Genomic DNA, 24,874 nt, shown 5'->3' on the forward strand with positions numbered 1-24,874 from the left:
CATGTAGGAACTAGTTTCTCTCTACCAAACTACACCCGCCAACCGTATCACTGCACAGGAGGAAGCGTGCATCTCATGGACGAGACGTTCGTGCTCTTAACAGTGCGGGATGTAAACATTAACACTATCCCCACCATTGACAAGATATTTCAGCAATCCTTGTTTTCACTGTTATAAGATAGGGGGTGCTGTTACACATTTTGTGAAATAGAACAGCACTGCCGTGTCCAAAAACAAATGAAGACGAATATCCACTGGAAACCGGAAGAGCATGTTGTTTATAGAGAAGTAGCAGCTTATAAACTGCACGAAAATGCTGGAGCATACCGTAAACTTTATGGTTGCACAAGCCGTGGTGATGTTGATTTTGTACTTGAAAATGACTGTCTTTGACAAAAATACATTTTTCTCAGCTTTTTGTCCGAAATGTTTTTTTTTTGTTTTTATTAATGAAAATGCACAAATTCAAGTGTTGATAAAAAAAGGAATGGAATAAGATAAAATAATTTTTTTTGGTGTGTATAAAAACAGAAGGTCTCTTCTTTAGTTTGGTGTAAAAACTATTTACATATTTGTAGAGAAAATTATTCTGTGGGTCTTGAAAGATTAGTGAATATGATCAGAAATGTTGGAGGTGGCTGGCCACTTAAAAATTATACTCTGGTGGGGAAAGCGTTAATGGCGTCCTCCTTGACTAAACTGTGATGTTAGCTAGCAGTAGATGCACTCTTCCTTCTGCACGGTGATATTGATGGTGGGTGTGGTTTGGTAGAAAGAAAGTAGTTCCTTCATAAAAACCCCCACAACAAGGTCTGTGGATTATCTTGCGTAACCAGGTCATGATTTCTGGAAAGAGACATTGATGTTGAGTTTTTCAAATGTATTTTCTTGGCACTTTGAGCACCACAAGCTGAGAGCCATCTAGTCGCATTATATTCAGGAGAGGACAGACATCTCTACAGCCGATATCTCCAACACTCTGCAGCTCACATCAAAACTATCCAGATTGATAAAAAGCACAAAAGGTAAGAGGGAAAATATGTATTCTTGATTTTTGGGTGAAATGTCCCTTTAAGGTATTTGATGCTCATAAAGGCAGTTTGAGTGATTTGAACATGTTTCAGTGCGCTGTGAGTGGACTTTGTAACTCCTCAATACAGTGGAGCTGCTCACAGTGAGACAGCACCAGGAACACCTAAGAACATGTATTAACATTTACACTAATCACAGACTAGTTTTAAATGCAGAGAAGACCAAGTACATGGTATTCTCCACCTCCACCAGTGACTCTGACTATGCTGCCATTAAAACTTTAAATGGCACCCATATTGTACTCACTGAGTCATACAAACACTTAGGAATTTGGCTTTACGGCAGACTATCATCCAAAATTCATATTCAACATTTGACTCAAACATTAAGAATCAAACTGGGCTTCTTGTATAGAATTAAAGGATGTCTGTCTTATTCAAACTATACTACTGTACAGTCAACCTTTATGTCTGTCATTGAGTATGGAGATATACTCTGTATTGTCTTGCTGAGCTGTCAGCACTTCAGCAGTTAAACTCTGTGTATTATATTGCATTTATCACAAATGACAAATTTCAAACCCATCATTGATCTCTGTATCACACGGTTGAATGGACTTTCCTACAGTCTACAAGAACTCGTCATTTTATGCTAGTCATTTATAAAACTCTACTGCTGAAGCTTCAAAACTACCTCACATCTCTCCTCTACTTAAATCTAGTACAGTACATGTTCCAGTAGCTACTTAACCTTAGATATCCCTTATGTATGCACTAATGTTGGCACAACTAGTTTCAGGTACTTTGCAACTTTTAAATGGAATAAACTAAAAGTGTCCTTAAACCTGAGTCTTATATTTCCCTTGGAGATTTTAAAGTTTTAGACTCTTTTTTACTGTTGTTTTTATTCCCTGTTTATTTATGTGTAATTGTGTTGTTTCTGTTTTGCAGATTGTGTTCTTGTAAATGTTTCTTGTTCTCAGGTCTCTCTTGGAAAGGAGATCTTAATCTCAATGAGGCTGCCTGATTAAAAAAAGATTAAATAAAATAAAAAGTACATTAAAAAGTTTTAGATCTTTGCTTAAACATTTTGCTGTGTTTAATTTTCCTAACTGGAACTGACAGGAGCTTTCCAAAGTTGCAGTCTGATGTCCATCTGTGCATGTCTTGTATTATTTCATGTTAGTACAAAAACTAACTCCCTCTATACAAACAATATTGTACAATACGTAGGCCTGTAATAGCACACCATGTATACTTTATAGTGTAACCCATCCACAGATATAGACTCCATGAATGGAATTTGCCCACAGTCTTTCAGTGTTATCAATCACACCACTGTATGACAAAAAAAAAAGATTAATTTATTGATCTCACACCTGGGAAATCCACTTGTTACAGCAGCTAAAGAGTCAAAAGCAAAGAATGAAAAGTGACTGAGTGATAGATAAAAGGAAACAAGATAAAAACAAGACAAAAATACAAATAAAATAAAATGAAAATAGAAGCTGCTTGCTCCTTTAACTTACACAGATATGATCAGTATGGATAGTTGTGCAGGATAATGGCACCAATGAGTGTATTACACATATAGTGTAGCACTGTACTAAAAAATAGAACTAGAATGACCGCTTTGTGGTTGTATGCCTCTGCAAACTCATCAGGCTGTACTGACAGTTTACATCCATGTCTGTGAAAACATGGCTGCTTCACACACATCTTCCCCCCAGCAGCGCAGATCATCTACACAAACAGCAGCTGTCAGGTGGACACTCAGGATCAGTGTCACCAATCCAGTATCTTATCAAATGTCTTTCTGTTACTGATTTATGGCGTTGAAAAATGGCCAGAAAAGTGTTTTGCATAATATTATGATGTCAAAGTGAAGAGGATTTTTGACCTTTTAGATATAAAATGTCATCACTTAATCATTTTATCCTAATAGACTTTTGAGTGAAATTTTGTCGTAATTAGCATATGAATTGCTAATTTATGGCCAAAAATATGTTTTGTGAGGTCACAGTGACCTTGACCTTTGACCTTCAACAACCAAATTCCAATCAGCTTATTTCTGAATCCAAGAAGAATTTTGTGTCAAATTTGAGGAAACTCCGTCAAGACCTTCATGAGATATTACGAAATTCGTGAAATAAGACGGAGACATACGCAAGGTCATAGTGACCTTGACCTTTATCCTTCAAACACCAAATTCTAATCAGCTCACTTCTAATCAGTTCCTTGATTTCAAGTAGATGTTTGTGCCAAATTTGAAGAAATTCCGTCAAAGTGTTCTTGAGATATTGCGTTTTTGAGAACGGGACGTACATATGGACAGATGGACAGTCAACCCGAAAGTATATCAGCTATCGTTGGCACCCCTGATGTTTAATGATTAACATACCATTAAACTATTGCTGACCACATTTATTTCTGTATACATTTTTAAAAATTGTGCATTTTTGTTCAACAATGCACTATTTTTTAGGTTTAATATTGAAAAAAAGTATGATTTAGCTGCTTACAATTGAAGAGCTAGATCATTTATCGTTATTGTATGTTATACAACGAAAATTTGTTGGAGCAATCCATTTAGCAGCATATACATGTTACACATGCACCAACACACTTGCTCATCACATCATTCTCATGGTCACAAACACACACATTCATATCTATATTTTTAAAATATATGATTAATAGTAAGTAAGAGCAGTTAATTAAAGGGCCAGTGTGTAAAATGGGTTGAAAACCGTTGAAAACAGTGACATCAGTGGTCAAATTCTAGATTGCAGGGCTCATTCGCTCACCCCTCCCGTCAGGTAAATGACGGTGGCCTCGTAGGGACAAAAAGCCTTGCGCAGACACGAGTTTTTCAGGAGTAGGTCTATCTAGCGACGAGGTGAATATTAATTTAGAAATCTAAACCATGTTACGATATTGTAATGAATCACTCACGAGCAGGAGACCAGAGTAGCGTTCGGGAAAAAGGCCAGTTTATTTGAGCACTCCAAAAACTCCGGTAACACTCCAGGGGGTAAAAGACTCCATCCCAAACTCTGACTCTTCTAGCATAACAGACACACTTCATACACACATACCCGCTTACAGTACCCAGAGGGGCAGCCCTCCCCTCTCTGCTCCACCAATCTCCAGCCCGCACACTGACTGACAGCGCAGCCTGTAAACAGAGCTCAGCTGTTTATTTAGCCTAGCAATATCTCCGGACTATAGTAGCTGCAATGGACGACTTTGAACGCGATTTTGAAGAGTTTCTTGTAGCGGACACAGATCCAGAGCCATACCTGTTTGAGCCGAAGCATACAGATGAGGAACTCCATGTGTTTGATGCTGAGTGGGCGAGAAAAGAGGCTGAATCCTCAAAATGGGATTCGGTGCTACCATCGTTGGGGAGATATATCATCAGGAGGAAATGCGCCGCAGAGAGTGCATCACAAGGAGTGAAGTTGTGTCTTCTTTTCCTCGCAGATGACGGATAGGGGTTCATTCTCTCCTGTTGCGTGGTAAGTGTGGTCCATTCGCAAACTTTATAACTAAAAAAACTTTTCACTACTCTCTATCGACGAACTACTAACACTCTCTGCTGTTTCCTCCTCCTTCTTCCTTCCTTCCGCTGTCTTTGTTGGTTCATTTATACACATGAAACGCGTTCTCTGGCTGGCTGGATTGTCCACTCGGTCTGCCGTACATACATGGCGGCGCAAGATGGCGATATATATATATATATATATATAATGCTACGAAAACCAAACAAATTTTATTTTATAGCGATTATACACTTATATAAACATATTAATGGGTATAATATTCAGATTCAGATTCAGATTTGACAATAAACCATGCCAAATATTACACACTGGCCCTTTAAAAAAAATTGTGCCACATGTTTTTATCTCACATGTATGTGAATGGAGCAGCAGAGGGTTTTGACTGATCTATGATCTTGCTGTGTGTTCTACCTAACAGTCCAGCTTAAACTCCCTAAACCAGCCAGGAACTGAAGACCAGCAAAAATGACCTCACTTGGCAAAAAACCCCTCCTCACTTCAATGGTTTTAAACTGGTTCTGACAATCCACCACACACACACACACACACACACACACCTTCTGACCCTTAACTCAACAGCAGCAGCACCAACCAGCATCCCTCCTCTCTCCCTCCTCTATCTTATCACTCCATTCTCCTTCCTCTGGTTTTATCCTTCCCCTCTTCTTCTTCTTCCTCCTCTTTATCTCCTTCCCTCCCTCCCCCTTGCTCCGCTCATTACACATTCAGCACCACACCTTGCTCCCTGTGGGTCGTAAAGAGGAAGAAAGGAAGGAAAGACTGAGAGGATGGAAAAGGAGAGGGAGAGATAGTGGGAGATGGAGGGAGGGAGGGCAGAAAGAGGGAACAACAAAGACGGACAAAAGACAAAGAGAGAAAACGATGCATATGGGTTTGTGACTGCGTGTGTGTGTGTGAGAGGCGGAGGGGCAGGGGAGAGCAAACAGAAAAACATACAGAGATGGGGGTGCACAGAGAGAGGAAGAGAGGAAATAAGTACATAAGAGAGAGGGAAAAAGAGAGGAAGACAGAGAGAGATACAGAGAGACATAGAGATGTGTGTAGGGAGGTGCAGAGAGATTGACAGGAGCGAGAGAGAGAGACGGGGAAGCGGTGCTTGGGCGGCCCAGGCGACGCAGTGTGCCTGTGTTTGAAATTCCGCTCACAGCCAAAGCAATTTCCTGGCGGTGGCTGTGCTGTCAGCTGCTTGGCTGGCTGGCGGTGAAATATGGTGGCTGGGAGTCGGCCGCTAGCAGCCCCCGACAACCTGATGGATGGAGCCCCAGAGGAGAGGAACAGCAGCAGGAGAAGGTGGAGGAGGCAGAGGAGGAGGAGGTGGGGGGTAGAAGAGGACAGTGCGAGGGAGGAGGGAAGGAGAAACAACAGAAAAACAAAACACAAAAAAGAGCAAGAGGGGAAAAAAAGCTAAATGCAGCCAACTGAGCAGTGGCGGTAGACAGAGGGAGAAATACATATAGAGACATAAAGGCAGAGTCAGATAGGGACTGAAAGGAAAGAGGGGAAGAGCAGAAGAAGAAAGGCAAACAGAGACGAGGGAGGGAGATGGGGGAGTTTAGACGAGAGAGGTAGATCCAGCTCCATTAGGCAGAGGAAGGAGGGTGGAAGGAGTTCCAACCAACCAGCCAAGGTCTTGACGAGGGAAACCAGCCTAATAATCACCTGGGTCTCTTCCCTCTGGAGGACACGGAGGCTGGGAGGGAGGAAGATGAATAAAAGGAGGAGGAGGAGATAGAGGTGGATGGATTGGAGGAGGAGGGTGGACAAGCAGGTGATCCAAAGTGGCAGATTGCTCATAGCAGAGAGGTTAACTGGCTGTTACACGCTCACAGAATCCCAGTGAATAACTGATCTGCAATTTAAGTGGATTTCTTTAATGTATATTTTACTTCATTAACTCAGTTGATTAAGCAGAATCTCAAGATCACAATGAGCTGGATACACAACATGGCCAAAAGTGTGTGGACAGAAATTACACTCTTCTGTGATTGTTGAACTTCTAATATAAAAAACCACTGGTGTTAAAATGCTGCTGTAACAGTCAACACTCTTTTGGGAACACTTTACACAAGATTTTGAAACTTGGCTGCAGACTAGCTGGCATTAATCCAGACGTGAATCTGTGAGTTCAGATACCGATTTTGGGCAGTGTGTGATGGTGTTGAGGTCAGGGCTCAGTGCAGGCCAGTGGAGTCCTTCCACGGAAAACTTGAAGACAGAGCTTAAAGAAATTAGTCAATTAACAGATTGGTTAATTAACAGAAAATGAATTACAGCCTGTTCAAAAAAACATTTCTTTCCAGATCTTGCTTTGTGCAAGGGGGCATTACCAGTGTTGGGCTATTTTCAAAAGTAATACTATCACTTAACTTATTACTCCCTGCCAATGGCAATTTGTTTAATTACTTTTCTGTTACACCCCATAAAATTGGTAATTTCGTATCTTCCAAAAATTCAGATATGTGCCTCTGTGTGAATGTCAGGGTAATTACCAGTATTTTACCAAGGTTCTGCCCAAAAAACGGAGAGCCACTCACAGAGCAACATTTCATCCACCACATATCCAATCACAAATTTCATTACTTCTTTGTAGCTGCAGCTGCCCACGATTAAAAGCTTTGCATTGTTGTGCTATTGGTCATACTAGCAGAGGTGTTCCAGACCGGAGATTTCAAGACGTGTTTTTTGCAGTGGAAAGACTTTTAGTCTGACCACCTGCAACAATAATGCTTTTGTCGCATTTCCATCTTCAACTAGCTTGCTGCTTTGTGACGTGCCTGCGCAGTGCTATGATTACAAAAATGAGTCTGCCGACGTGATTGTTGTATTTCAAGTCAGTAGTGATGTGATAAAAAATGTAATGTTGTAGCAAGTTGTTTGGTTTGAGGGTAACTGTGATATTATTGCCGAAATGTTATCAGTGGGTAGTTACACTACTTGTTACTGGAAAAGTAATGTTACTACTGTAATGCGGTACTAGTAACATTACTAGTAACTTGTTACTCCCCAACATTGGGCATTTGGGGGCGGGTGAGGCTCAGAGGTAGAGCGGGTTGTCCACCAATCAGAAGATCAGCGGTTCAATCCCCGGCTCCTCCTCTGCATGTCAAAGTATCCTTGAGCAAGACACTGAACCCCAAATTGCTCCCGATGGTTGTTCCATTGGTGTGTGAGTGTGTTAAAACCTGAGTAGCAGGTGGCAACTTAATGGTAGCCTCAGCCACCAGTGTGTGTATATATATATATATATATATATATGTATGGGTGAATGTGACTCGTGGTTTGAGTGGTCGGATGACTTGTCCCCAAACTGTAGCCAAGTTGGAAACGTATTACACACTGGCCAAAAGTATTACTGTATGCTATAGTGTTAGGTTTTCACTTACACAGGACATAATCTGTACAATTTGAGCTGTTGTCAACTCCCACTGTACCAGTCTGCTAGCGGAGGTACTGTTTACAATAATGTAGAGACAGGCGTCTCAACTTCTGCACTGATGCACAAGCACAAGTTGGCAAGGTAGCAGCACCAACAAACTGTATGGGCTACACTTTGTGATTGAGTGAGGAAAAAGGCACTGACCATGGGGAACTGACTCGTGTCTCTGCTTCAACTGTGAGAGAGCCTGATAACAACCAACCAAAATTCTGATGTCAGAAATTTATCCAAATGTCCGACAGTTGGTCAGGAGCAGTTGATGAGGCCACAATCAGTCCTTGCCCCCCCCCCACACACACACACACACAATGCCCGGTAACTCTAAAAATGAGTCTAACAGCTCAAACCTCAGGTCAGAGTTTGGGATCAAATTGTACAGTGTTACGCCCAGCTTTAGTCGGAACTAAGGTGCCTAGCTTAGACCATGAAAACCATAGGTGTACCCACAGGGCCGACACAGGTTCAGTCACAGCCACATGACATGAAGATGTATCTTCAGGTGAAAGGAAAGTAGATCTGGAGGAATCCCACACACATACAGAGAGAACATGCACTGAAAGAAGGTGAAGGACCTAAAGCCACATCCTGGTGGTTGTAGGTTAAGACACAAACCAAAATCAGTTAGTGTGTCCCTGTCCTGATGTTAACCCAGAAGGTTTCTCCTTCACAGCTTCATGTGAAGGACAGCAGAGGAGCAGCAGAAACAGTACTATCAGCCATGGAGCCCCCACAATGTCATGTCCAGGCTTACTACAATACTCAGTTAATGCCCTGTCAATCAAACTGAGACGGTTCTGAAGGCCCCACCACTGTGATTGATGCTTCAATTAACAACCCGCTCTGACCTCCAGAATTGTTCATTTGAAATTGTAATTAAGCAATTAGGGGCAATTAAGAAACAGAGACTGCCGAATGAAAGTCAGAAGACAATTTGAGAGAGTGAGAGAGAGAAACAGAGAGGGAGAGCAAGCTGTCCAAATTAAACCTCTCAGAGAGAAACAAAAGCCCCATCTCGCTACAGAAACTCCAGGGAACTCTCAACTTGTGGTGAACTTGCAGCGGCCGCAAACAGTTTAGTGTAAAACCTAGAAGGTCAAACGAATGAATTTTGTCAGACAAGTACTTATCTCCTGCATATTAATTAGAGCGGGGTGCGTTGAGGGCCGTAAATGCCGGGCTTATCTTTACACGGGAAGGAAAAGGAGCTGATTGAAGCAGGATTACAAGCTCCTGAATAAAGCTCCTGGCATCAGCAGCATACCTTTTGAGGAGAAGGAAAACTGCTGCTTGTTCAAGAGAAGAAAGTTGAACTTATTTGCTATGTAATGCACATAATCCAACATTAAAACATTTCCTATATTGCCAGTGGGAGGAGTAACACAGGTTTCCCCAAGGGTAAGCTCCAACTGGGCTTTGAAATAGATTGCAGCAAGCTGACCTGTGATTGGAGGAATGCTAACTGACTGTTCACTAAGCCCCACCCTCTTCGTTACTGCTACTATGCCTGTCAAACTTAATGCACAGCACATACGCAGTTTACAATATTAACATAAGCATGAATTACTCAAATTTCCTGGTAAATCTCACAACAGTGGAGCCTTTATTTCTTGTTTCTGGCTGGTGACTGATTCTGTTGGCGTCACTAGTAGATTTGATCAGTTGTAGCTAGCTAGCTAACTTAGTTAACCTTACAGGCCTTTCCCATTGGCACCTTTGGCCGCACCAAGTCAAACCAAAGCTTTTTTTTCCCAAACCTAACTGTGCTCTTTTGTTGCCCACAGCTAAGGAAGTTACGGAACCTAAAAATGAGGGTTTTTCGAGGTTTTTTTTTTTTTTTTTAACCATTGTTCAAAGTTTATTTTGAAAAAGACTGTATGTGTTTAAAGAGCAGAAACTGTGCATTTCCTGTAAAAACACGGGCCGCATTCACAAAGCTTCCTAGCACAAAGAGTTGCTCCTAGTGACAAACTTTTTTCCAGGAATTATGATTTTTTCTTAGAATTTCCCCTTTGTCTCTGAACATCCAAAACTGACGCAAGAGGGGTACAAACTGTACTGTTTCGGGTCAAATTTCAACAACAGTTCAAGAAAATTGTTGACCCCAATAAGACCAGTGGAGCGGACAGAAAAAAATTCTGTAAGTTCACAAACACAAGCGCATCATTAGTTAAAGACACACCTACAGCCCTGTATGGTGATAAAAATCCCTGCCGCACTGGACTGACGTACCAAGTCAAACGAGTCAAACCAAGCCAGCACATGTGTATGGAAAAAGACTTCTAGTTTTACAATTTGGTTGAGTTTTTAAAGCTGATTCATTTTAAGGTGAACTCTGGGAAAGAGTCATTAATATGCACCTAATGACTGTATAGGCTACATGATATCATGCAAAACCAACATGTCCCAGGCAAAAACTCAGCATCCTCACCAGCTGTTGATCCATATAGAAGATATAAGAATGAACATAAACACACCGTTTAATCAGTCTGTTACATTTTAACACAGACACAAAACAGCTCTTGTATTTGTATTACAGAAAACTCTATCTCAACTCTTAAGGTACTGAGTATGACACTTACTAAAGCCCAGTACACACTGTTTCAACAAGTGGAGGAATTCAAAGCTGGACAGGCTTGCTGCATTTTTATGACTACTAAACAATGATTGGAGGAATTTAATGAGCGGCCATTTCAAACCTCAAGTCAACCTGTTAAATGTGGGCAGTGACAGTGGGAGTGGAAACCTCTCATTTACCTATGCAATGACTGATGAAGTGCCCTTGTGCAATGTACTCGTCAAATCCAGCAGAGCCACCTGGGTGTGAATTTGTGTGACGCTGTGAGCATCAAACAATCATATGGAGTCACCACAGAAAGGATGGAAAGAAACCTGTCGTATCACTTAAACACTGTAAAACTCTATCCAACGTTTCATTAGTTAGAGAAGCCAATTCAGGTCACGGGGGCACGTGGTCAGTGACCCTCTAATGATGTAGCAGTGACAGAACATGGCAGATGGCATGACCTGCTTCATGGACACAAATCTCGCCCTCCGTCTGTCTACGTCTCTCTCATCGTCTCCCTCTCCTCCTCCTCCCTCTCAGGCTGCACTGTGCTCTCAAATTGATGGCGGTATTTGTCTGTTTATGAACACAGAGGTGACTTGTAATCAGCCTGAACGGGCGCAGGCAGCCCTCTGCTTCGGGCCTGTTAGTGCCACATAAGCTGCCACATCTGTTGGGAGGGCCTGCCAGGAGAGCAGGTGAAGGAGAATAAAAGGAGGCTGATAGGTACAGACAGGAGGAGGTGGTGAGACAAGACAAGCAGAGGGGAGCAAGAGGGGAGGCGCTGAAATAAAAAAATAATTTGGACTGTTATGTAAAAAATTAAGATAAGGTAAGAGCCTGTGAACTAAGTTGATAAAAAGGCATAAAAACTGCCAGAGTGTGAGAGCTTCATCTGTATCTTCCTGTGAAAAGCAGACAATTCAGCTTCCAACAGAGGGAGAATAAAAAGAGGGATGATGGAGGGATTGAAACGACGCAGGGATGATGGGGTAAAATTGGCCGTAAATCTCAGAAATGGATCAGAAATGGTTGGCTGACACCAGAGGACAACGCACATGGGGAGAGAGGAGAGAGAAGACAGGGAGGAAGAGAATAAGACACAAAAACACACACACCGAGAGAGATCTCCAGCCTCACATACATACAGTATGATGCAAATCTGACTGTTGAACAAAGAAAGAGAGACAGGAAGGAGTGAAGCTGTAGGAGTCACAGAAGGAGGGCATTAGGGAGGATTTCAAGGTGCAAAATTCATCTAGGTGCTGTGACAGGACCTAATACATTTGTTTCAGATAGAAAATTAATTTTCTAATATTAAAAAGGTCAAAAAGAAGCCAGGGCAACAATGACCTCTTTGTCATCCCTAACAAATTATCCAAAATGGCAGTGTCAAATTGGTGGGGATACGTTGGCTGGTGATGAATGCTTCTGGTAATCAGCCAATCAAAAAGAATTCTTCTCCTGCTTTTGATAAATGAGCTGGAAAAGCAATGCTTTAGGAAGGAGATGGGTCCATTTGTTTCTTTGGTCTCTTTTCCTTTTTTTTCTCCCTCTCCATTTCTCTCTTTTCAAAACAAACAACAGGGTGGCTTGGGAACAGATTATAGCTCCTTGCATCACTGACTCTTTCAGCCATTTTCCCTGCTGACCAATGTTCAGCTGCAGATGGTAAATGATGGAATTTTATGAAACAGCTTGAGCAAGCTTGCCTTCAGATGGATGGAGAGGAAGTATACAGCCAGCTTATGAGCATATACTTAGTTTCTAGTTGCACAATAGCTGTACTTGATCACACTTCTATTTTACATTTCACATTGTATTTATTATGTGAAGAAGATGCGCAAGATCAATTCAAAGCTACTTTAAGCAATTCTGGATCACCAAGGGCAGAAAAACAAACAAACTCACCAACCAAACTTTGATTTACTATCAGCTGAACATCTGCTCCTATGGTAGCAAATCATTGCCCTATTACACCACCAGTAGACACGGTACAGCATGAGCATCCCAGTGGAGTCCTCTGTCTTGTCACCTGATGAATGTAAGCCCAATTTTCACTCCACCAACTGGCCCATTAACTCATAAACCACCTGGGTCTCTTAGTTTGCTTAAAGAATAAGGCTGGTATATATTAATATATTTTCTATTTTTACTATAAACAACACTTCCCCTGATGAGACTAAAAGCAAAAGTGAATTAATCCTATTAGCAAGCATTGTGTGTGTAGCAAGAGCCTGATATAGCTGAGGTCTCCATGCCACAGAACTCCACTGCTGTCCAAAAACTTTCAAAAAACAATAAAGAGCCACAGCTGAGTTACATAAATTATCAGCGAGAGTTGTTGGTATTCAACCACGTTGGCCAACAGATGAGTCAAAGCCAAAAGTTTCCAAAGCCGAATAGAGGGTGTTGATTCTCAGGCACTTTCACACTGATAGTTCTGTAGACTGTGCAATCAAGGGGTGAGGTTGCAACATGGTCTCATTCTTCATTTGGTTCGGTTAGAGTTCACACTGCACTTTGTCAGGCTCACCAAACCAATGTCACACAGTCGAAGAGTCACTAAACTATCTGACAGAATGTCCTAGAGAAACTCACAGACACGTCCTGGTCTCAGGATTTGGTCTCTGGGTTTGCCTTGGTGTTTCTTTCAATCATATGCTTTAGAAGGAGGCGAATAATATGAACAGCTGACAAGACAGCGAGTTGTTGAGCATTTAATTGTTCAAATTTGACATGTGAGACACTACCGAAAGAGAAGGCAGGTCCTGTTGAGAGACAACAAGCAAGGTGTGGTCATAATAAGTTATGGATTTGAGAGCTATTGACCGTAAAATAAAGTGAACCGAGTCTTTAGCCCCTTTTACACTGCCAGATTTTCAGCGAATGTTGGGCCGTTTTGCCGGCAAGCTGCGAGCATTTAGACACACAGAGCTGGATTGGCGAGTTGATCCGAGGTGCCCAATTTTCCGCCTCGTAGGGTAGACATATTGGCGGAACCCTTTTAGTTTAAACAGACCGAGGCGGCCTTCTGCAACGGGAGGGGCTGTTGAAGACTTGTGGGAGGAGCTGTTGATGACGCCGCACGTGCGAGCCACTGGCGGTGGATAAACAGGAAACAGCTGATAGCAAGAATTAGCAAGCAGCTAGTAGCAAGAGGGAAACGCAAACCTGACAGACGATGAGCAACTGGAGAGACAAAGAACTGCGTGCCCTCCTTGCCCTTGCAAACGAAGAGGCCATTAACCGGTAGATGACAGGGACGGTAAGGAACGGGCCGACTGAGGAAGGACTGACCAGCCGTGGCTTCCCTCCCACGTCACTGTTTACGTCCACACTACATGTTTTGTTACTTGCTCATGCCCCCCACTGTCCTGAAAAAGGCGCATTCTGTATAAACAAAAGTAGGTAGGTGGCATTTTGCTGCACTCCCCGATTTTGTTTTTATACTGCCAATGCTGAAAAAAGACTGATTGGGCTTTCCTGCAAATTTGCACAACTCCTACCTAAAATGGACTTTTGTTTGAACGAGCTTTTACTCTAACCCAAACCAACCAGATTATCTGAAGAAACACATCTCAGCTCAGGTGTGAAAGCACCCTCAGTGAGAGTAGTAGCACTGGTGACCCTTTCAGATGACAGAGAGTAGTTTAAATCAATATTAAAGCAAAAAACCTGAGCAAAGCCCTTGAGACACAGGCAGACAATTTAGCATGTGTCACTAAAAACATGTGACATACACCACTGAAATTGAATACACCTTTTGTCACATGCCTGGGTGCCCAAAGGCTAAGTCTTGCACTACTCCATATCTGTTTTATGATTAACAAATCCACAATATATTAGTCTGTCTCTCAATACACTCGTCCCAGTGGAACTCACCACCAAGCCCACTGAATCCTTCTTAAACCTTTTCCAAAAGGCTAAAACAACTCCTTTCTAGCACATATTACTCAAACAGGAGTAAATTATAAACTTGTTAGACCCTGATGAATGCACTTTGTACTTGGGCCGCAGCAAACATTTGTATGTGGGGCCCTTGTGGGTAGTAAATGGGCTGAAAAACTGGCCCTATATGGGACTGTCCAGGGGTTCCATATTCGAGGGTTTACCCAAGTGGGCCCCAGGTCAGATGCCCATTTTGGACCAATATCCACTTTGTACCCAGGTAGCCGTAGCATGACCCATGTGGGGCCCACTTGGGCAAACCCACCCATATGGGCAATTGGCATGGGACTCATGTGGAACACGTGGACAATCCAATATACTGTAGGGCCCATTTTTCAGCCCATTTACTACCTGCATGGACTCTACATACAAATGTGGAATACTTGTGGAGTAATACATGTCAGGGGAGAATTCCCAAAGACCAAAATGCAGCCACTGAAAGCACCATGACTTGCACATCACTTGCAACCGCTATCTGCCTCAACTCAAGGTCTGATTCACAATTGCGCTAATGTTTTACAATGCAAATATGTGCATAAAGTTTTGCAGCTGAATGCATTTAGCCCCTTTTTTGCATCTGATTGAAATGATCCATGTCGCAACGTATAAATGTTGCCTTTGTACCAAGAACACGGTAGGCTGAATCTGAATCTGAAATGTTTTATTGTCAAGAAACTCTGGCAGAGAGAAAAAGAAAACTCAAATCTTCAGACCAGGAGCCACAGGTCCTGACCGACAAGGTGCAGAGGCGTTCCTCTAAACTTGAGGCAAGGAAGTTAAACATGACAGTGATAAACTGTCTTCAGGATTTAATATCTCAGCCTGTCGATGTCCTTCAGTCACCACTAACTTTCTGAAGTTGTTAATAATTTTCCTTTAACTGTGTGTGGCTATTAGTGCTAATCTTTGAAAAACCGGACTGTTTCTGCAATTTGTGAATTCGCCCATCAGTGGGCTCCTCCTCCAATCCATGATCCACATGTAGGCTTTGATTTTATTTCCACTAAAAGGGGAATATTTGTTGCCATCATTTTGCAATCTCTCTTAATGCAGACTGCATGTTGTGAGAAATGACAAATGTACAGCCCTGATGCCAAACTGTAACTGTATGTACTCTGTATTCATTAATATAACCGTTCCAAGTGAAATGGCTGATGGAACTTTAAGTCATTGATTTTAAAACATCATTTCCTGCTCAGTAAAGAGTTTGCATAAACACTGGTGAGTGCAAATGTTCTGAGCAGTGTTGAATTTATATACAAATATTTGACGAGTAAAAGTTTCCAGCCATCAATACCAATGCAGCTTAGATTGCTCCTGCAACAAGCTTTGATTTAAATGGCACTTGTCTGCAAACTCGCAGCCAGTTATTGAAGTTATTGCCTGAACAGAACAAGGAAGCTATTTTCCCAGCAGAAAGAGAGTGCTGCTGAATTCACAATGATGGAGAATCGCTTTGGAGTGACGAGGGTGTCTGTCACAAGAATGGTTGATGGGGTTTCAAACTGAATGGGCTCCTTTGTGCAACGGAGGGCAATGTGACTTTGAATTATGATGCCTTACGCCCAGAACTCTGGGTATCTAAAGTAGTAAAGAAGTCGTGGTGATTGACAAAAAGTCACGGTCAGATTTATGTACGTACGGACCCAAAGAAAATTTGCACCTTGAATTAAATTAGTGTTTAAAATATGCATTCGTTTTACTAAAGTTAGGAACATACTTGAAGATTACTGGAGCGTACAATGACCAAACAGCCTGAATATGATGACCAAATGACAGAGTTTTAAGTCTTCACCATCAGAAAGAAGCACATATTGAGCGACTCCGTAAACAACACGCTGAATAGGGATGGGAGCTGAGAAGATTTTATTGACACCAATGCCATTATTGATTTTGCTTAGCGGTCCAAGGTCCAATTCTTGATTGTTGGTCAATTTTTTGAGTGGAAAAAAAGAAGGTTTTGCATATGTTCAGCGTCAGTGCAGCTATTTTTTTAATCTGAGTCTGAGGACAGTACAGATGAAATGAGAGAATATTTTTACAGCACCGCTTTCATTTAGGTATTCTGGTAAGCCTGGCAGCGTGGCGCTAATGTTACTATAACATAGGACATACACCCTCGGTAATGATAATGCTGCACAGTCAGGAAGCAGTCAGTGCACAGAGTGTCAAATTCATAGCATTCCTGGATATCCGGCCCCTGTTGTGTAGTGATTCTCCGCATATTGCTGGTGTTTCCACCCTTACTTGAAATGATAATTATACAGACATTACAAGCAGCACATGATGCCACACTTTGGACTGTTTCTTCTGCTCTGCTGTGAGTCCTTGTTGCAAGTTTGGAGCAGTGTAGATGTATGAGTTTGACATCATTGTTTTGCTCTGTGTAACTGTCAGAAAAACATGACAACATTGATAAAACGGTTCAGATGGATCGGACAATTTGGAGCTGGCTCTCAACTGGAACCGATTCCCAACCTTAACGCTGAATAACTGTTATTAGAGGTGTGTTACAAAGCCATCACCCAAGACCATGAATTCTACTGAAGGATGGTACCCAGAGATGCACGTCTATCAAAAACACAATTTAACATCCTTGTTTTTTGCTGTAACCAGGATATCATCTACTGTACAAGGGAAGCCAAGTACAATTACGGTACGTTATATATTCTAACACATTCCCAGCTGGTCCAGTCACAAGGTCCACATTTTGTCATTAGTTCGAGGTCCATATGGTTTAAAGTAGTCAGTGTCATACTTGTGTTTGGCCATGTCTTCCAGCTGGTTTGCTGTTGCTGTAAAGTAGCTGTCTGTAATTCATTCATTCTACCACAGGAAATGGCACTTCAAAATAAAAGCTCTGTGCCAGAAATTCACTGTACTTCAAAATAAAGTGTGTTTTATACAAACTTGACACATTTGCGAGTCACTTTCGATCCATTCAGAATGGACCTACGATGCACTTTTGGACTGCGACCCACCAGTTGGAAACCACTGTTGTAACGTAAAGGTCATGGTTGGAAGAAAAAATCTGGCTATGGAAAATAATTTTTTGTGCTCTAAATATTGAATTCCACAAGTTTCATATCAATAAAAATTGTGAGCACTAAAACATAATGACAGTCTCATATGTGCCACTTTAAAATATAACTCCAGGAAGACAACAATGACCACATTGGTATTTCTTGAATGGTGGGTTTGTTGCTCTTGGGATGATTTCTCCAATCAGTACAAAAGACAGATCATTCCAATATGTTGTGAATGGAGAAAAATTGAGAGACTGTGACTCTGCCTTTACCAACTAAAGTGTGCTTATCAGGAGCAGTCCATTAAGATTTATTGTAGCCTACAGACACCATTAACATTTACTGTATTTGTTGTGTTACGACATCAAGACCTGTATTCCTAACACAGTTTTATAAAATTAATAGCAAGGAAGGACAATACTACAATGACAACACAGGGCTGCTGTTAATTCTATATTAGCTATCTTGTGGCCTCAAGTGACTCGCTGAATCTCTGGGAACTGTTCTGCACACTTAAGGGCAGACACCTAAATATTATTTCAACTGCATGACCTTTTCCTTGCAAACTCTAGTTTTCAGGCACAATCCTGGGGTACAGTTTGAAAGATCACCTGAAAACTGATACTGAACTCCCACTCAGCTTCCTCTCAATCTCCTTGTTTTCAAACAAATGACCACACTGATTTAGCAGCTGGTAAAAGGGCCACATATGCTAGTTTAGCTCAACTGTTCTGCTGAAGGTATCGGCTGCTGATCTCCTGTTAATGGAGTCCTCCAGCGGAGCCCTCCAACCCTGGTAGCCTCATTAGACTCTATGCCCGCTGTGTGAGATGAGCATGAATGGAGGGCAGCAGCACAGGGCCTCCTGGCTGCAGAGTTGGCATTGAAAGTGGCATCTGGGAGCCCCAGACATGAGTAGTGTGTCTGATGGGATTAACTGGCTGTGGCGAGAGAGAGAGACAGAAGAGGAGAGGTTGCCCAAGCCTCCAAATTAACTCTGCAAGACTAAAGGCAATCATCAGGGAGAAGGGGAGGGGGGGCTGCAGGAGGACAAGTGCTGGTGGGATGGTTATCAACAGCGAAGGAGAGGGAATAGGAGACATCTGACCAGCAGGAGTGGACTTAGAAAACACATAGCACAATACGGTGTTGACTGGAGGCTGCATTAACCCAGCTAGAAAACTCAAAGTCACTGTGGTGGCAGGCGATTAAGTTCCTTTTATTAGGCTATATCTGCCATGAATTCCATGTGTATGAGACTGAATTTATGCCAATGCAAAAGCAAGGGCTCTACACCAGTGGACCCTGACTTTTTGTTTGCTTGTGACCTCGTAATCTGAAGCAATGTCTACCTGGGGACTCTGGTTACTTGTTTAAATTATTTTTTTAGAGCCTGAAAAGGTAAAATCAAACCATATTTCACAAGAAAAGGGCAAAGATTGGGGAAAAGTCTGCAAAATGAATATAATTTAGATGATTTTCTAAAATTTCCTGCACCTGCAATCGTCTTGTGACCCCTTAGATTCATTTCCCGACCCTTGAGAGGGGCTCAACACCAAGGTTGGGAACCACTCCTCTATATAATGGTATGATAGATACAGTTTATTTTAAAAGTATGAATGTGTGAGAGAAAAATCCCCATGTTGGCAGGGGAGACATGCATTTGGCAACACCTGTTTGTCTGTGTATTGCAGTATTCTCGCTGTGTGATGAGAGAGTGTTAGTATGTGTATGTGTCTGTTTGCTCAGGATGAGTACGTGTGTGTTTGCGTGTGTGAGCGTGTGTGAATGACAGGCATGAGTGGATCACCCTGCCATGACAGAGTCTATCGATCAGTGTGTCAGCGCCGGGGGAAAAGGTTAATCTGCCCAATGCCAGCCCCGCGCCTCACCCCATCTCTGGCCTGCCCTGCATCCCACCCCAGCCCGCTCCCTCTCTTATCAGGATTAGAGGAGTGTACAAAAGGGCAGAGTATTCCCAGGACACACACTGACCTTCAGTAATCCCACCAACCTGCCGCTCTGCTTATAATTAACATCAGGAACAAAGAGAAAAATCCCCGGCCTGTCTGTGTAGCGCTCCTCTGACTGAAAGACTAAAACTGGAGAAGGAAAAAGTTACAGTAGAGTTAGAGACTGAAAGCACAGACTTGCTTCAGTAATATGTTTTGAATGGCCAGGAGAGCCGAGCTGACATTCTGGAGGTGCTGACTAGCCGATCCCTGCTCCCCAGTGCACACAATCCTAAACACAGATTGGAGGAACATGCTGAACCAAGCAGGGAGGCAGAAAACTGTTCTTGGGACCAGCAGACATCACTGTGGTGAAGGAATGTTGAGCACAGTATGGAGGACATGCGTGTGTGTGTGTGTGTGTGTGTGTGTGTGTGTGTGTGTGTGTGTGTGTGTATGTGTGTGTGCGCTTGCTCGCTCACCGGGTCTTGGTTCATCTGCACTATGAGTTGTTTGACAGCATGCAGTGTGGGGTGGGCCCATGGAGAGGGATCCTGCCAGTGGCGATTCAGGTCGAAACCCATCAGAGAACACCTGTAAACACACACACACACACACACACACACACACGTGTACCCAGAGTTTTAATGGAAAACTATAACATGGTTTGCCTTACAAAAATGACTACAAATGATTAAAGGTACACTGCAGAGTTTTTGACCACTAGTAGCGCTGTAGAGCAAGGTTTCCAACAGCTCTATGTAAACTATCTATTGTGCATTGTGAAAGTACATTTAGGGCGTGTCTAACTCCACTTTTGCTGGTTAAACGGCGCATAATCTGAGTGCAAAGTAAGGCGCAAGGGTTAAAGGGGTTGTATTTGATCCCTTAATCAATTATGGGTGTGTTTTGGGTTTAACATGAATTCAACCAATCAGAGTGTCACCTCCCATTCCCTTTAAAAGCCAGGGGCAACCCCACCTGGCGTGCTACTATTTACATGGTGGTTTTGGCAAATTGTAGAAGTGAGCTGTTTTCGGCTGTGAGTAATTCAGTAACAGCAGTAATGTCACTGCAGGAAATATTGTGGGACATTTGAACTGCAAAACTATAAACTGTAGTTACAAACACAGGAAACAAAACTAAACTTTTAGCCTCTGAAAAAATCAATGAAGTCACACTGCCCTGCATGCACTGCAGCTCTGCTCAGCTCTCTGCTATGTTCACATTTTAGAGAATGTCATTAATAGTGTCCACATTAATGATGTGTTTATTCACCCATCCATAACCCATCCACGTGTCCCTGTGTGTGTAATAAGTGGTGTAAGCATGTTGTAAACTTGCCTATGTAGGCACATCTTAGTATCTGAATAATGTGCCCTTTACTTAGCTGGAAAATCAAGATCAAGATCAAGATCAGGATCAAGATCAAGATCAAGATCAAGATTTTTTTGTTTTGTTTTGTTCCACAAAGAGGGACATTTGTCTTGGGCCCTACAACCATACTGCAGCCACAGAAATACAACATAGTACATAGACAAATCAACATTATACCAAACATAACAGTAAGAAACACAAAGAGATAAATAAATAAATAACATCATACCCTAAAAATACCTCTACAAAAATGCAAATCGGCAAATCGTCATAATCCAATGCCACTTCTGGCTTAATCTGCCATTATTTAAAAGCTTTATAGGCAACGGTAAGAATGAATTTTAAAATCTGCTCAGTCTACAACAAGGCACTCCCCTACCCGAGGGCAGCAGCTCGTACTCTGTATGCAAAAATACTGCACCACTCTGACTTCAGACCAGGTTTCATTTGGTCAATGGCGCAATCACTTTCTGCTGCCTTAAAAATTACAATACGCCAACAATAAGCCTGACCACGCCTCATTTTAAGACCGACATGCCAATGGGTGTGTAGATAGGAGGAAGTACACTTGCTACATACACAACATGAGTGCTGACCGTTAAAATGACAACTGCGTCAGTCTGAAACTAGCAATAACATTTGCGCTGCAGTGTGTTATGCTTTGTGCCAGGAGGCGTAGGAGAAGGCCCATGGTCATTTTGCTTTATCACATGACATTGACAGGTGTGGAGCTGCCCGATGGTAATTTTTTGCATCTATAAAATTCTGTCAGTAGAAATTCGTGGCATGAACACTAGTTTTTGTTTTCATTGTGGGGGCGCAATATAGTGCATAAATTTCACACTCAGGATTCGGACACTAATAAAATAGCTGAAGTTCAATTTCGTGTCCTATATCCTCCTGAGACCCTCTGTCCTCATATGAGGACATCGCATTTTGGGTTTACTTGACGTTATACTTCATTCTGCATAACACAGACCTGTTGTCCTCCTTCGTGGACACTTTTCTGTGCCATCTAGCAGTAGCGAGAACACAATACACTAATCAAAGTAAAAACAAGATGGCAGCCATCTTTGCCAAGTCAGTCTGCAGCTGATCCCGACACGAAAGGGGACAAGGTCCTGATCACATGTTATGGTTGAACTTGTTATGACTAATAATGTTAGAATTGACAAATTTTAGCAACAGTAACAAGCTAAGACACTGTTAATTAGGAAGTACTTGTCTGAAGACATTGGGACTTTATTGTTGTCTCATTTGAAGAGATGGGGACTTTATTATCATTGACAATGTTTGTTTTTGGTCCCAAATAGCTAGGAGAAATTAAAAATGCATACCAAACAAAAGTTCAGGGGTCCGTTTCACAAAGCAGGTTTAGTGAAAACTCAGAGTCTGTTAACCCTGAAATGAGGGAAACTCTGAGTTTTCCGTTTCAAAAAGGGAGGTAACTCAAACCAGAGAAAGAGGGGTAACTCTAGCCTGTTTCAGAGGGAGAGGTAACTTAAGCTCTCGGTCAGTTACCGTAGTAACAGACTCTATGAACCTAACCTGGTCGGGACCAGGTTTTTCTCAATGAACCTCGAGTTTCTCTCTGTCTCCGCCCTCTTTCAGAGCCACACACTCCATTTGATTTCCTCATTCATTCAGTCAGCAGGCGAGTTTTGGCGTAGCCTAGTTCTGCCGCCTGTCATTTTAAAAAATCATTAAAAAATCAGAGTCAGTATATTAGAAGTCCATTAGGTACAGTAGGTGGCGACTTTTTTCACTAACATGGCATGTCCTTTTGATAACGATCCCGTGGATGAAGGTGCAGCATTACTGCGCAGAGAATTAAATATTCGTCGGGAGATGGTTATCAGACTGCGCATAGATGTTTTAGCATTTCCACACAATTATCTTTTTGAGCGGTACCGTTTCACGTCACAGTCCATCATCTACATACACAACCTAATCCGTCCTTACATTTGCAATATTACCAGTCGTAGTCATGCTCTCACATCCCAGCAGATATTGTGTGTTGCGCTGCGTTTCTTTGCAAATGGAAGTTTTTTTGTACAATGTCGGAGACGCTGAGCACTTGAGTAAGGCAACTGTATGCAGGGCGGTCAGAAAAGTGTGCTCGTTTTACGGGCATCTGCCTTCTTTCTGTTGGCTGAGTAGAAATCTGTGTTAGTTTAAATAGGCTTAATTATTTAACAGAACATGATATAGATGAGAAGACATTTATGTGTGTGAAAACAGCATTATGTTGGGGATAAAACAACTGCACAGTCAAACAGCCACTTAATATTTACTTTACAATGTAAAACATGATCAAAATGAGGTACCCCCATGAGATTATGCCGAGGTCTTACCTGTTTGAACAATGTTTTTATATTTCATCCTAAACTGCTGCCAAGTGCGCTTCTCCCCCGCGGGATTGCACCTAAATGAAATAAATTAATAGGCTACCATTCAAGCAGTTTTCCCCTGTAATATTATTGTGATTGCAAAGGACTACATTTAAACTTACGCACTGACCCGAGCAGCAATGTTCTCCAGCAGTGTTGCACTTCTTTTTGAAAACGTGTGCAAACTCGCAGTATGAGCGCAGATTTCTAATTCTAGTGGGGTGAATAACGCAGCCCTCCTCTTCCCCGTTGCCATGGTGACTCGTCGAATCGGGGCTCCATTGATGCTGGCTTTTTATAGTTGTGGTGCACGCGCTTAACTCCAGGTGAAACTACTCCGAGTTTATTAAACTGATTCAAATCAGCTGTTCTGCAACCGGAAACTCAGAGTTTCCTATCTCAGAGTAGATCAACTCAGAGTTCAGGATTAGACTCAGAGTTTGCTGAACCTGCTTTGTGAAACGGACCCCAGGTCTCAGGAGTATACATTAAATAGAGAGGGATTTTGGACACAGCCAAAATAGGTTTTAAATTCTTCCAAAAATCAGCTCTGTAAGTGTTTCATAAGAAAGGAAAATGTATTCAACACAATTTTAGTGAGAGACAATTCATTTTAAAATAATCTGTTTACAAAAAAAACTCCACAGGGTACCTTTAACTATATATATATACACAGCAGATGGATTTAAGAAGTAACTGTATAGCAGTGGATTGCTACTCTTAAGTGTTATTAACAACCTGTAATTGCCATACTGATATGTTTGCATGTAAAGACTCACCCTGAACTGCCCTCTGTCTTGTAATGTGTATCTCTGACATTTAATGAAGCCCTTGGTAATGATACAGGAGTTACTGATACTGTAGAGCAACTGAGCAGAGCAGCCAGCCATGAACAAAATACTCATCCCAGGTTAACTGACATTGATTCTTTGCTCTGCATGTATCCATTTCAGTCCGCTCTGCACTGTATCCTGCAGGGACGGCTGTGTGGTATCTTTGTGCCTGTCTGTGTGTGTGTGAGAGAGAGATGCGTGTGTATAAATGAGCATGTGTGATTGGTGAGGTGAGGACTATCACTACTCACATTCTGTCAATACACTGCTCATCACCGCTCAATGTGAAAGCAAGCTGATGAAAATAGCCTTTAAGCAGTCACCAATCACAGTCAATGATATTATAGAGATTGTCACTGCTGGGGAGCAACTGAGATTCCCCCAACATGTTTTTGGAGGCAGTGACAAGGCAGCGCCACTAGATGGCACTCACGAACACACTGGGAGCTCACCGCTGATGCCTATCTCAGTGTGCATTAGTATTCCTGGGGCTGAGCCTATTAAGTAAAAGGCAATTATGAAGAAGGGAAAGAGAAGAGAGGAAAATAGAGGAGAGGAGGATGCCCACAGAGCTGCAGCAATAGTGTTAAAGACAGAGAGGAGGAGAGGATGGACAGAGAGAACAGCCCTACGGCCAAATACTATCTTCTAACAAATGCACTGCTGTGAGCTATATGAATTCATTAAGCTCCCTAAAGGAGGAGTTAAGAGGATATAATCCCACGTAG

The 24,874-nt window shown here is 42.2% G+C and overlaps 1 protein-coding gene across 2 annotated transcripts in view; it reads right to left on the reverse strand.

The window, feature by feature from the left end:
• Positions 1–24,874, reverse strand: part of agbl4 (AGBL carboxypeptidase 4) — a 394,549-nt gene that overhangs the window by 20,211 nt on the left and 349,464 nt on the right. For both annotated transcript variants that reach the window (XM_033621660.2, XM_033621661.2), the window contains one exon: positions 20,029–20,140. In XM_033621660.2, the coding sequence (XP_033477551.1) occupies positions 20,029–20,140 (112 nt within the window). The remainder of the gene's footprint in view (positions 1–20,028; positions 20,141–24,874) is intronic.

The sequence above is a fragment of the Epinephelus lanceolatus genome, chromosome 6, assembly GCF_041903045.1.
Source record: "Epinephelus lanceolatus isolate andai-2023 chromosome 6, ASM4190304v1, whole genome shotgun sequence".
Lineage (NCBI taxonomy): Eukaryota > Metazoa > Chordata > Actinopteri > Perciformes > Serranidae > Epinephelus > Epinephelus lanceolatus.